The sequence below is a fragment of the Postia placenta genome, assembly GCF_002117355.1.
Source record: "Postia placenta MAD-698-R-SB12 unplaced genomic scaffold POSPLAscaffold_16, whole genome shotgun sequence".
Lineage (NCBI taxonomy): Eukaryota > Fungi > Basidiomycota > Agaricomycetes > Polyporales > Adustoporiaceae > Rhodonia > Rhodonia placenta.
The window spans coordinates 562,434-575,571 of record NW_020169847.1 but is presented as its reverse complement, the minus strand read 5'-3'; the positions used below and the strand labels follow the sequence as shown (position 1 = coordinate 575,571).

General features: G+C 51.5%; 5 protein-coding genes across 5 annotated transcripts; 4 read left to right on the top strand and 1 right to left on the bottom strand.

Annotated features, from left to right (window-relative positions):
* The first annotated feature begins 105 nt into the window (after positions 1–105).
* POSPLADRAFT_1173992 (hypothetical protein) lies at positions 106–2,811 on the top strand. The gene is made up of 16 exons (XM_024488266.1): positions 106–350; positions 403–480; positions 534–634; positions 690–766; positions 819–962; positions 1,016–1,136; positions 1,192–1,332; positions 1,391–1,497; positions 1,552–1,570; positions 1,625–1,688; positions 1,796–1,862; positions 1,919–1,954; positions 2,008–2,053; positions 2,108–2,310; positions 2,364–2,513; positions 2,566–2,811. Exons 1-16 carry the CDS (start codon positions 179–181, stop codon positions 2,666–2,668), a joined length of 1,629 nt encoding a protein of 542 aa, XP_024334787.1. The 5' UTR covers positions 106–178; the 3' UTR covers positions 2,669–2,811.
* Positions 2,812–3,242: 431 nt separating this feature from the next.
* Positions 3,243–3,883, bottom strand: POSPLADRAFT_1185430 (hypothetical protein; the record flags this gene model as incomplete). Its single annotated transcript, XM_024489145.1, has 2 exons — positions 3,243–3,714; positions 3,767–3,883. 2 exons carry the CDS (start codon positions 3,881–3,883, stop codon positions 3,319–3,321), a joined length of 513 nt encoding a protein of 170 aa, XP_024334786.1. The 3' UTR covers positions 3,243–3,318.
* A 1,166-nt stretch (positions 3,884–5,049) lies between these two features.
* Positions 5,050–5,704, top strand: POSPLADRAFT_1154771 (hypothetical protein; the record flags this gene model as incomplete). The annotated part of the gene is made up of 2 exons (XM_024486881.1): positions 5,050–5,310; positions 5,420–5,704. The coding sequence occupies 2 exons, from the start codon at positions 5,050–5,052 to the stop codon at positions 5,702–5,704; spliced, it is 546 nt and encodes a 181-aa protein (XP_024334785.1).
* Positions 5,705–6,792: 1,088 nt separating this feature from the next.
* Positions 6,793–8,154, top strand: POSPLADRAFT_1155395 (hypothetical protein; the record flags this gene model as incomplete). The annotated part of the gene is made up of 6 exons (XM_024486940.1): positions 6,793–6,967; positions 7,116–7,147; positions 7,199–7,341; positions 7,394–7,676; positions 7,730–7,788; positions 7,851–8,154. 6 exons carry the CDS (start codon positions 6,793–6,795, stop codon positions 8,152–8,154), a joined length of 996 nt encoding a protein of 331 aa, XP_024334784.1.
* A 935-nt stretch (positions 8,155–9,089) lies between these two features.
* POSPLADRAFT_1185423 (hypothetical protein) lies at positions 9,090–10,485 on the top strand (the record flags this gene model as incomplete). The annotated part of the gene is made up of 6 exons (XM_024489144.1): positions 9,090–9,168; positions 9,219–9,329; positions 9,383–9,613; positions 9,672–9,908; positions 9,959–9,974; positions 10,028–10,485. 6 exons carry the CDS (start codon positions 9,090–9,092, stop codon positions 10,407–10,409), a joined length of 1,056 nt encoding a protein of 351 aa, XP_024334783.1. The 3' UTR covers positions 10,410–10,485.
* Between the last annotated feature and the right edge of the window lie 2,653 nt (positions 10,486–13,138).

Here is a 13,138-nt window from a genome sequence, read left to right as displayed (position 1 = left end):
ATTTCGTGATGGCGGTATCGCCCTGACCTATCCTCCCGGATTTTGTTCCGGCGCGCAGGGGGAGTCCCATCCTTTATTACAGTGCTCGTTCGAATTTTGATTGTCGCCTCACCTGCATCCCTGCATCCCACATATCTGAGGTTGCCTGTGGACAGTGTTGGACTCTCCCGTTGGTAGCATGAACATCTCCCTGACTTCTCCCCTGGCTACGTTAGGGGAGGACTATGCCCTCTCCCATATTATTCCGAGCACACAGGGCCTTCTTATTTTGGCGGTGGCGTTTGCATTAGGTGCTCGCTGGGTCATCTCGCGCCCCAAGTCCAAGGCACCTTATCCTCCGGGGCCGAGAGGTAATAACCTGAGATACACCATGATTACCTCACCTGACCATCGCTCTTGCAGGACTTCCACTCATCGGTAACCTTTTACAACTTGACAGCGAATGCTGGCATATTTTCACGGAATGGAAGAAAACCTACGGTTCGTCCACCGTGCTATACATCCTTTGTCTTACTGACCCTGACCATACTTAGGCCCTATCGTCTACCTCAACATTGGTGGACAACCGGTAGTTGTCTTGAACACGCATAAGGTTGCTGGAGACCTCTTGGATCGCAGGGCGACAAACTACTCCGTTAGTTTCGCCATCGTTAGGCTTTTGAGTCGACTGGAATATATTATGTTTGCAGGACCGTCCACGCTTGATCGTCGCAGGTGAAACCCTGACGCGGGGAATACTTCTTGGACTTACTCGATATGGCGACGTGTGCGTCATATGTCATTCTAGCTGACGATCATCACTAACCTTTGACGCTCAGCTGGAGGCGCATGCGTCGTGCCTGTCACGAAGCTCTGAATGTGGGAATCGCTGGGAATTATCACCATTTCCAGCAGACCGAAGCTGTCCTGCTCGCATACGGATTCATGAAGGAACCTGAGCATTGGTATAATCACTTGCGCAGGTAAGTCAGATCTTCGTACCTTGTCACGGTCTGCATCAATGGACGTCACTCAGAGCTGCTGCATCGACGATCACCTCTATGGTCTATGATATGCCGCCTCTGAAAAGCTGCACGGACCCGTCGATTGCCAACATCAACGACATGGCTGCGAGGATCACAAAATCGGCTTATCCGGTAGGCTTGTTCAATATGCTCACCATCTATCTGGCTGATACATGCTCGTTCGTAGGGAACCCATCTTGTGGAATTCTTCACTTTTCTCGAGTTCTTCCCGAAATTTTTGGCGCGCTGGAAGAGGGAAGCCGATCAGTGGTACAACAGATATACCGTTGGCTTTGAGAAGTCGTACAATGACATCCATGACCGTGTTGTGCGTTCTGTTTCTCGCGTCTGTATACTCCACGGCATACTCATATACCTGACAACAGTTGAAGGGTGAGGAGCAACGACAAAGCTTCTGTGCAACGCTGGCCGAGTCTGAGAGCCGCCACAACCTAACCCGGAAGGAGGCTTCATGGCTGGCTGCCACTATGTAGTATGTCCTGCTCAATGGATCATGACCTTGAAACGTCATACTCACGTTTCTCAGTGTTGCAGGGTCTGAGACGGTTTGTCATTAAGCTATTGTACTGATGGTACTAGCCCTGACATTGGATGAGTAGACTGCAAGCACGCTGTCCTGGTTTGTCCTGTGCATGTGCGCGTTCCGTGACGCTCAGGAAAAAGGTAACCTTTGCCTTCCTTTCGCTCTGAATGACTCGCCCTTGCAACATATGTGTTTCACCTTTGTTTTGGTTGGACGGTGCTAATTCTTATCTACTATCTCCTTACAGCTTCGGCCGAGATAGAGGAAGTTGTGGGTCGCTCCCGGCCCCCGAACTTCAGTGATTGGGACCAAATGTTGGCGCATACCTTATCTTATGCTGGAGCATCACTGATGATTATTCGTATGCTAGGCCGTACGTACGTGCACTGATCAAGGAAGTGTTAAGGTGCGTCATATATTATCTCAATGCGAGCTGCTTTCTGATATTTGGATTCGAAGATGGCATTGCGTCGACCCGCTCGGCCTGCCCCACGCAGCGGTCCAAGTAAGTTACGAAACTGACGAGACATTGCGACACGCTGAAGCTGTATAACTCCAGGACGACATATATGAGGGCTACTTCATCCCCAAGGGTACTATCTGCCTTGCGAATATCTGGGCGATGAACCGCGATCCTGACATCTACGGTCCCGACGCTCATCTCTTCCGACCGGACCGTCATCTCGACGAGAAGGGCCAACTTAAGGCGTCCCCTGCTGACACCAAAGACGAAGGACACGTGAGCTATGGGTTTGGGCGAAGGTGGGTAGCCGATTGATGATCACGACGGCGGATTGCTGATGAGTCTTCGACAGGTTATGTGTAGGCAGGCACGTCGCCAACTTCTCATTGTTCATCGACATCACAACGCTATTATGGGCTCTCAAACTTGAGCCTGAGAAGGACGCGAAGGGGAACTTCATAGAACCTGACACCGTCGGCATCGTCAACGTGGGCCTCGTCGTGTATGTCTTCTCAGATTTTTTGTTATGATCCTGTGCTAACCTGCGTTGTCAGGCATCCCGTACCTTTCAAGATCGTCACGACGCCTCGTTTCCCTGAAGCTGCGGCCATGCTCTCCGACATGAGGGATGATGTTTTGCAGAGCGTGCAGTACTAGTATGGCTTGTCGCCGTGTCTCTGATGGTTTTTTCGGGACAGATGTCCATAAATGAGACTATCACGTACTCATCCTGTAGAGCGAAAGTTTGTTGCCCCCATATTGTGTTCTATAGATTTAATGACCACTGCCATCTCAAGCCTTGTACATTTTCCAAGTCCCGCTGAACGTCCAGGTTACAGCCCATTACTTTATACGTGCCGCCGCAATAACAAGTATCGCAGTAATTTAAAGTAATCTGCGCGAGATTCCAGGTTCTGGAAATCATTACCCGCTCGAGGAAGTTGATCACATGACCGTGGCGAATATTTCCGCGGTCATACTGAAACTTCGTTGATACATTATCTTGGTTTAACAATTATAACATTCAGAGGTCAAGAATTCTGTGTACTAAACCTGAGAATGATAGCTTGCGCGGCGCATCGACTACGGTCTTCACGAATCTATTTTTGTCGTCTTCAGTCTCCATTTTTTGCCAAAAATTTAACGATGTTTAAGGTCAGCTAGGAACCAACATTGAGCAAGACTTTCCAGCGCTCATTCTTACTAGACACCGCTCATTCTTACTAGACATCAAGAGCCTTTCGTGCGGTATCTCTTCAACATGCAGACAAAGAATTACATTGCAATGCCTTACTCTAATCCAACCTTCAGGCGCGTTTGTGCTTCCCATCCCGCTTCTCAACATACCGCCCTACACCAGCAAACCAAGCGACTCGCGCAACAAACAAGTAGAGCCCGATTCCACAACCGACCCAAACCAGGGATGGCCACTCGGCGATATCCCAACCATCTCCGATCAGAGCGTAGGTCGTGAGGCTGAAATGGGCCACATCGCCGAACAACAGAGGCCAAAGTAGGGCTTTGATAATGGTCTCCTGCAACGGCAGGTTTGATGCGAGATGTTTGCGCGCAGCGTGTATGACGAAGATGTTCGTAAGGCCGACGACCGCGCTGAGATAGGACAACTGGAGAACGCTGATACGTGTGGCGGTCGATAGCTCAGCCGGAGGGTCAACTCGCCAAGGGCCTTGTTGGTTATGGATCTTCCGTATGTCAGAGCTGGACGTGAATTAAGGGCTCCACGGCAGCGCTCACCTTGAGTGGATCCGCGACAATACCAATGAAGATGGCCAGGGCGAGCACGGGCTCGAATATGCCGAAGGCGAAGTAGTAAAACCCAGGGATCGCGTTCGTGACACTTGTTCCGCCCATTTTGCGAGCTGGATACGTTGTGAAAGATAGCGAGCTGCGAAGAGAGTCAGCGTATATCGTAGCAGCTGGCCAGTGGCTGTGTTGCTTCGGGCGGCCCAAGCATCCGGTGAATCTTGATCAAGGCGCTGATTCGGACGCGTTTATTGGACTGACAATATCCCCAGCGCTGAGTAGCATCAAGGATCAATTTCGTACATGCTATCACCTAGTTCGTTAGGCTCCGTCAGGCGCTCATGGGCGTCCCGCCTGTAGATTGATCGCGGAGCTATGCCGTGGGCGTCACGTCAGGGTCGGCGTTGACGGCGATTGTCGGTGGAGTGACAATGCTCGTAGACCGTTCTGGAAGGTCGGGTCCTCATTATCCTTGTGATAGGCATGCATCCTGCCCTGAGTAGATTTGGTAGGCGCCGGCGTCTTTACGCCGTGCCCTTCTTGGGCGGGCGGGGTCGGGCGGCTGTGCACGTCAATCAATACTGATCTGGGATGTTCAAGCAGACCATTGAATGGGCTAAACGCTGTTAAGATGTTCAGCTTGATTTCGGTGCGCCAGAACGATTGAAGTGATTGACACCGGTTAGCAGGCGAATGCACGCTGGATCTGTGGAGCCTGCACTGAAGGTAACTCGAGGTTGGACATCGTCAGTATGACGTATCCTCGAGATACCGAAGGCACATCCCCACGCAAGGTATTGCGTCTCATCTTTGCAGCAACGCCCCGGGACGTGAATTCGTATCATCAGGGTCGCTCACTTCATCGCAGCTGGTAAATTCAGTCTGATGCGCGTAGCATGGTGAAGGCCAGGCTCCTTCCCGCCGTCTTCGGGAGGTGAGGGGGACTTCATTCGAGGGCGGAATTCATGCTAAGTCCCAATAGCTTAGGGAAGATCATATCATAGATCCCATCACATATATCACGTGCACTATTCAAAATTTCAAACTCCACAATCTTAATCCCCCTCACCTCCCTGTGACGGCTGGCACAAAACATTGGTAAACAGCGGCGCTCGGAGCCGGACCTACTCCATATAGTATTAGATCACGGCCAAAAAGTAAAAGCATAGAACTAAATGATATGATATATGTTTCCGTCAAAATGGACATGCGGTTGCATTGCCTAGAGTACAGAGTGGTAGCATGGGTGCGCGCGAACACTAGTGCTGCCTGCAATGTCTCTAAACAAGCCCTCCTTGCCGACTATTGATGCTATCCGGAAGAAGACGTTTGCGAAGCTGGGCCGCGACCCTTGGCAGGCGAAGGTGGCGCGCGAGATCTTAAGGGCAGAAAAGGATGTTATATGTGTTGCACCAACGGGTGCGGGAAAAACACTCACGTTCTGGATGCCGTTATTGTTCCGAGAGGATGGAATACAGATCGTAGTGACGCCACTTAATATCCTCGGAACGCAGAGTGTAGCCGAGCTGGAGTTGGTAGGTATCAAGGCTGTATCTGTGTGCGCAGAGACAGCAACACCTCAATTGTTCAAGGTATGTTGTTAAACCAATAGTATATGGCTGACGTACCTCAACGGTGTGCCAGGATATCGAAGACGGGAAGTATCGCGCTATAGTTATCAATCCCGAATTGTTGATGAAGGAGGGCGGGGGCTTTGAACGTCTATGGAAGAACCAAGACTTTGCGTCTCGGATCATCAGTATTATTTGGGATGAAGCGCACTGTGTCAGTCTCTGGAGTGCGTTTCGTACGGAGTACAGGGATGCCTACCGCCTGCGTTATCTTTTGCCTCATGTGCGCTTTGTGTTAGCATCAGCCACGCTGCCCGAGGAGATTCAAATCGAGGTTATGCGAATCTTAATTATGTAATGTAGGTAGCATATTTCATGAAGCGCCCAGTCGCCCAATCGAGGGGACTACCCTCCGAGCGCCGCTGTTTACCAATGTTTTGTGCCAGCCGTCACAGGGAGGTGAGGGGGATTAAGATTGTGGAGTTTGAAATTTTGAATAGTGCACGTGATATATGTGATGGGATCTATGATATGATCTTCCCTAAGCTATTGGGACTCAGCATGAATTCCGCCCTCGAATGAAGTCCCCCTCACCTCCCGAAGACGGCGGGAAGGAGCCTGGGTGAAGGCTAAGGAATACAAATTGAAGTTGACAGTCGCAACCATCTCCATTTATCTCTCCGTGATCGTCACGGCAAGCGGAGTCGGCCACTGACCCGAGCCTTGCGCTGGTGTGTCTGATAAGTGACTCGGACATGACTGTGCATAACGATTGATGTCTCATTGTGTCGTCTCCAACAGAACGCAATGTAGCCTGCGCACAAGAGCATGTGGAGTTTACCATGGACACTTTTCCGAGGTCGTCGGCGGTAATGATCGCTGTAAAAATGTCCCTGCCGACACCTGGTTTGAGGGTGGTAGATCAGAAATGTACACGAGCGGCGCCGTGGACCTACGCATGAACCGTCGCCGCCGCCCAATACGTACGCGAGGCACTGCCTGCGCACGCAACTTGGCACTTCACAACCCTGAGCCGCCGCTAGGACATTACAATAAACCCCGCTGTTCATCTGGCTAGTGTCCGGCGACATCGGAGAGTCAGATCAGACCCTCAGACCCCAGGTGCAAGTTGCTGCGCCGGTCGTGTCTGAGATCTACGGAGCTTCATAGTTGGACATTGGCGCAAAAGGTCCTGATGGCGATTACTCAGAGCCAAGCGATCGCGACGCGCTCAAAGACACATTCATGGAACGTAACAACGCACCCAAGGTCGCGGAGTAGGAACAGAACTATGAACGGCTTGTGGCCGTACACAATATTTGGTCTTGTCCACAGTTCTTAGTGCAATATGCCGGAGTCGGCAGGCTGATTACCATGGAGGATGTACGTGCGTTTCATATAAATATCTGCCTTGAGGGCGAGACCGCTCATCCACTATACTTCATCATGGTCCGGACTCGACCCACCTATATCTATCTTCCCGATACTGCCGCAGGCTGGCCCTTCCCCAGAACGGTGAACCCGTACTACGAGGAAACGAAGGCCGAGTCCGAAGCCTGGATTTCGAGTCTGTACCCGTTCGACGCATATGTGCAAAAGAAGTTCAATGCCTGCGACTTCAGTGAGCCATCCTTCAGTCTGTCATGCGAAGCGATACTTACCGAGGGAATGCTTCCAGCCCTGTTGGCGTCCATGGCGTACCCATGGCTCTCCAAAGGTGACATCATTCTGCTTCCTTGGCCATCGGTTGTTGACAATGTCCTGAATAGACCACATACGCACCGGCGCCGACCTGATGATGGTCAATCCACGTTCGTGTGAGATGTATTCGCGCCGCTAATGCCGCTTGCAGCTGTTCTTCGTGTTCGACGAATATTCGGACGTCGCATCCGTGAAAGACGCCCAGGAGATGGTGGACATCGTCATGGACGCCCTCAGAAACCCACACAAGCCGCGTCCCAAAGATGAGAACATCCTTGGCGAAATCGCGAAGCAGTGCGTGCAAACTTCTCTTGTTGTGGACATCGTTAATTGATTTTTTGAACAGATTCTGGCAGAGGGGCATGAAAACCGCATCGGCACCTTCTGCCCGTCGCTTCGTGGACTACTTCGAAGGCTATCTCAAATCCGTTGTAGAGCAAGCCCAAGACCGAGAGCACAACCGTATCCGGAGTATTGCTGAGTATTTCGACGTGCGCCGTCTTACCGTAGGAGCACGTCCCTCGTATGCTCTGATGGAGCTCGGAATGAACATCCCGGACGAAGTCTGGGAAGACCCTGCTATGGAGATTATGGCAGTTTGCGTCACGGATATGATCATTCTTGATAACGTCAGTTTTATGACTCCGCCAGCGCTGCTTACATGCTGACGCTTGCCCCTCAGGACATGCTATCTTGGAACGTGGAGCAGAGCAGGGGTGACGATGCGCACAATATCGTCAGGTAGTGCAGATTCCCTGCTTCTGTTCGGTCGACGTTTCTCACTTGCCACGTATTACCTGCAGGATTGTCATGGAGGCGAAGAAGACGGACGTTGCCTCCGCCATGAAGTGGGTTGAGGACTACCACAGTCTGCTGAAGAAGACGTTCCTGGATGTTTACAAGAGTGTCCCCTCGTGGGGTCGAGAAGTCGATGCCCAGGTCCAAGAATACGCCCGAGGACTAGGAAATTGGGTGATTTGCAATATTTCCTGGAGCTTCGAGAGCGCTCGGTATTTCGGAAAGGAAGGGCGCCGTATCCGCGAAGAGAGGGTCGTGGCGATATTGGATAAGCCCGTCCTTGTAGGGGTTCTCGAGTCTGATGCCTGAGCATCAATTGCGTGGTGTGACTAGGCTGTAGATTATTATGTTGAATAGAATAGAACGAACTCTGTGTATATCGCTTTCCTCTTGAATCCATGTGTCGAGACTACATAGACAGTAGGAGACTTACAACGCATTGTGCTGGCGCCCAAAGTTCCCAGGCCAAGATCAATGATCCGATAAGTACTAGTTTCATGATACCTAGACTGTCGGAGCGCCAGCGCCCGGCATCTCGTTGACCAACCAGCAGCTGGGATCTTGAAGATGGTTGACGTGCCTGTCCTAGGTGCGGGGTTTCAACTTGTGCCACGAAACAATGGTACTCTTCTATCGGAGTGATATCTGAGATCTTATGCGGAGTTTTCCGGAATCTGATGATCTCCACAACACTCCTGACAGCCTGTTCAGGGTCCCCACGCCGATTGTGGTATGCCGCCGAGCAACGCCTCGGGCAAGCGTCACGCGCCAAATGCTGCGCCGACTCCTATCGTTCGCCATCGTTCATTTCGGCCTATCAGAGCGCATTGTGCATTGCACGTAACTCGGCGTACGATTGCAATAGCCGAAGACAGCAGAGCGCTCTCAATTCGTACTCCGCATACTAATCATGACCACACAGGACATATTGTTGATGGTCGACAGCACCTTCAGAAGCCCTTGTTTCTCCATTTGACACGTCGACTCCTCTTTCATGGGCCCCTCGAAGATGTCAGCGGGGTCGGCAGCGCTGGATAGGAACCCTGGAATTCTTGGGCCGCTTTCATTCTCCGTGTCTGCATGTGTCCGTCGGCCTTCGAGTACACTTATCAGAATCAGAATTATTGCGCCATCCCAAAGTACGCGCCCGTGTACCCACAGCCGCCCCAAGACAAATACCGCCATTGCTCTATCAGTTGATATCGCGCGCCTTCACACCTCAGTCTGTATCTTTCTTCCACAACATGTCTCCTGCGACGTATCCGACTCGCCCACTCGGCCGCAATGGTCCTCTTGTCAGCGCGATAGGCTTTGGCGCCATGGGTACGCTCTATTTTGCTCCCACAACCCACTCTCATATCATTGTACCACAGGCGTTGGTGCATATTACGGAAAGACGGACGAAGCGCTTGCCCTTGAGACCCTCACCTACGCTGCTAATAGGGGCGTCACCTTCTGGGACACTGCAGACGTTTACGGCACCAGTTCGTGTGCTCTTTTATGATGATTATGCGCCAATTCCCTCATCTGCCTCCAGGTGAGGCTACAATCGCCAAATGGTTTGCGACCACGGGCAGGCGTTCCGAGATCTTCCTCGCAACGAAGTGGGGATCGATGGACCTCACTCCCGGAGCAGCGAACATGTACCAGCCGAATAGCAAGCCGTCATACATCAAGCGGCAGCTGGAGAGCTCTCTGAAAACACTAGGCACCGACTCGATTGACCTATACTATCAACACCGCGTCGATCCTCAGGTTCCGATCGAAGGTACGGCGTTCAGAGACGTCTTTCATGTCTTGAGCGTCGTTCTCATCGTTTCATACAGTCGTGATGGAGACGTTGCGGCCCTATGTGGAAAGCGGGAAGGTCAAGTACATCGGCCTCAGCGAGTGCGGGATCGACGTCTTGAAGCGCGCGAAGAGCGTCCCCGGAGTAGGGGAGAAGCTGGTCGCGTGTCAGATGGAATTTAGCCCATTCGAGCTTGAGATCGAAAAGTCTGGGTTCGTCGCTGCTGCACGCGAGCTCGGTGTAGCCATCGTCGCCTACTCCCCACTCGGTCGAGGTACGCTCGTCTTAAACCTGCTTTCGATTCCGACACTTATCATTTGCTAGGTCTGATCACCGGACAGTGCGCACACGTCGCCTCCTGACTACTAACAATGCCGCTGACCGTCAGAGCAGATACAAGTCGAGGAAAGACTTTGAGGCGGACGACCTCCGCCAGCTGCTGCCCCGCTTCTCCGACGAAAACTTCCCCAAGAACCTCGACCTCGTCGAGAAGTTCAGCGTTGTGGCCAAGAAGTACGGCGCCACGACGGGCCAGATCGCGCTTGCGTGGATACTGGCGGACTACCCCGACTTCATTCCCATTCCGGGCACACGAACGGTCGCCCGTCTGGAGGAGAACGTGAAGCCGGCAGAGATCCAGCTCTCTGCTGAGGACGTGAAGGAAATTCGTGAAGCTGTCCATGCGGCGGACGTCCAGGGCGGACGCTACCCGCCGGAGTTCGCGGGTATCATGAACGACAAGTGCATCCCACTGAGCGAGTGGAAGGGGGAGTAGTTTGCCAATTGTAGAATCTCGTTCGCCGGAAACAACATGTATTGCTAGTGAATGATCATCAGAGCTTGAGAGAAGGAACATTAAACTGAGGCGGACCTCAGGTTGTGTTGATTGAGCATCGGCAACACAAATTGTGAAGAGGTACAAAGCGATGTGTAGACAAATTAGACTGACGCCTCGGGGATCGCACAGATGTTGTGTCAAGGGTTATCATCGTTTATACCCTGTGTCCAGTCCCGATAACGCGGATGCTCCTTGGAGCAAAATGACATGCCACTCTCTTTCCCTCTGGATCGTACTGAAAAGATACGAACGGGATCGACAGGTATACAGCTCATCTGAGGCCATGCTCCTTGATTCGACATTTGCCATACTATCTCTCTTCGTAGATACCGATGCTCGCATATTGGCACAAATGTTCTCGCATTTGGTGTCGCGGTGAAGCCAGGCTGGATCCCACCGAGGGAGAGGTAGTCAGTAGACGCGACCCAATATACACCAAGCCTAGATGACGGACGAGCAGTGTTGATCATTAGCTAGTCAAAAATGTAGCTTAGAGCCGTGGAGCCTCCAGACACGAGGGGAAGGATAGAAACCCACATAACGTGATTTTTCGGGATAGGCGTGGCTGTGTGGAGTGCAAACTAGCCGCCATAAGATGGCAACGCTACTAAATACGTTCTGCAACTTTGAGTAGGACTTCAAGCTTCAAGCTTTCTGTCAATCGATCACGATGGCCCGCTAGGACATTGACTACCAACCAGAATGACAGACAGCTGCACCGCGCAGGTGGTATTGGCGGTGGACGTCGACTATACGTCTTGAGGATGGCCCCCTCCCCGATTATACTTTGCAACGATCTTCTCCCCGGGATGTCCCTGGTCTACATCGGCTCTATAGAAATTGGTGATGCGTGGATTTTCGAGCAGACGATATGAGTCACTAGAAACGTGCTTGTAGTGTTATTCTGCAAGAGATCATTGGTGTACTATGAAAGACGCGAGCGATATATATCTCGATGCTGATGAGGGCGTATCGAGCGGTTAGCTGGCGTCGGCAATTGCCGTTCCAGTTTCCTTCTTGCGCTCTCGACAAATATTGTATATTCCGTTTTGTTCTCGCCAAAGATCTTCTAACGCGGGCTCATGCACGGTGATTCAGCTATTCACCCGTATAGACAGGCCAAAGGTTGCTAGCGATAGCGTCTCGCGCTCAAAAAGAAGACCTACGGGATGACACGACTATCTGGTCACAAGTCATAGGCAGAGGCTGCTGGCAAGAATAGTACCCTGCATCCCTCCTGTAATAGTGCAGACTACTTCGGCCTGGTTGAAAAACGCACTCGTCGCGCTGTCGACAGTAATATACGACGTACTCGGCTCATCGACCCTGTTTGTTGATTCGAAGGTGAATTAATGAATAGAATGAAGGGTGAGTGGTGTCGTTTAGATATCTAGCGCGTGACTGCGAAGGCTACGTCGTGGCCGCTTATTTTGTTGGAGAGCGAGCGGGCAGCGAGCGTCCAACGCTGATGACGAAACCTATTTTGAGAGTGACATTGTCATGCCAGAATCCTCTGCTCGCAGTGCTTGTCGCCACTGATCCATGCAATGCTCCTTATTCATGGATGGGCGATGAGTTATCGCGACCGCTCGAATAGCGTGTGTCATAACATACAGACGCTGCACGAGTAGTTCAGACGCAGCTGGATGAGCATGTCCCCCGCAATGTCCGGCGTGTAGCAGGCACGACGGGAGTAAAGATTTTGTTAGGTGCAGGGACTTTCAGAGCTGTGATAGCATCTGTATCATCTGTCTACAAACACTCCCATTGGAGTTGAATCTACCTCTTATCGCAATGCCTGGAGCGCAGATCGAGTCTGGTTTCGAAGACGAAATTGAAAGGGGGTGATCGTTATTATGAGGCATTTTGCTCTTTCCATCGAATAGCCTGCCATCTTGACTCCCACTTGCATACCCGATGAAGCCGGCCACACGCTTGGACCGCATTCATTTGGGTCAATTCCCGAATTTCACTTATACTAACCGCCAATGCCTGTCTTCCACGAGAAATGTAGGACTCATGCAATTAGGGGTTTGTTTTCGTCGAGAGCCACACATACATAATGTATCATTCGGTAAGAACAGGACCGACATTTAAGAAACACGGCACTGCTACCCACACCTCTATTAATGTGGTTTTCCAATGCAAACCGGCGCGGATCAATGATCGATGTCGTTCGCTGAGATATACTGACAGTAAAAAAAACATCACTCCGGCTTACCAGCCTGTCTCTGTCCGATACAGTCATGGACAGATCTGACATCACAGTCCAAGTCCCACTTTAACCTGCTCGTAGGCATACACCACTCATTAATGAACTCATGCATTCTATCTGCGCATCTGCGATGGGCTTAGACTATCTGTTATGCTCATGCTAGATAATGTGATCATGCGTTACGAAGTAGCTCGGCTATGCTCCTCGACGACCGCTCTCGTCTGCTGAGAGTCTTCGAGGGGATATGCGGGACGCAGCGGCACGATTTCCATACGCGTTAATACCTCCATTACCAAGGCGAGCATGAGGGCACTTAGAAGATGCCCTGACTCAGATTGCAAGGCGACCGCGTCTCAACAAACATGTTCACAAACACGAGCTCGGACGGGAAACAAAACGGGTAGATTATCTCATCCACTCTCATTGGAAGCACTGGATGGAGGGGTTGAAG

Excerpts from the sequence above, each read along its gene's own strand:
- POSPLADRAFT_1173992 (XM_024488266.1), top strand. The coding sequence starts at position 179 with ATGAACATCTCCCTGACTTCTCCCCTGGCTACGTTAGGGGAGGACTAT. Across the intron at positions 767-818 it reads CTTACTCGATATGGCGACGT|CTGGAGGCGCATGCGTCGTG; the intron begins GTGCGTCATATG and ends TTTGACGCTCAG. Across the intron at positions 2,311-2,363 it reads AGCTATGGGTTTGGGCGAAG|GTTATGTGTAGGCAGGCACG; the intron begins GTGGGTAGCCGA and ends AGTCTTCGACAG.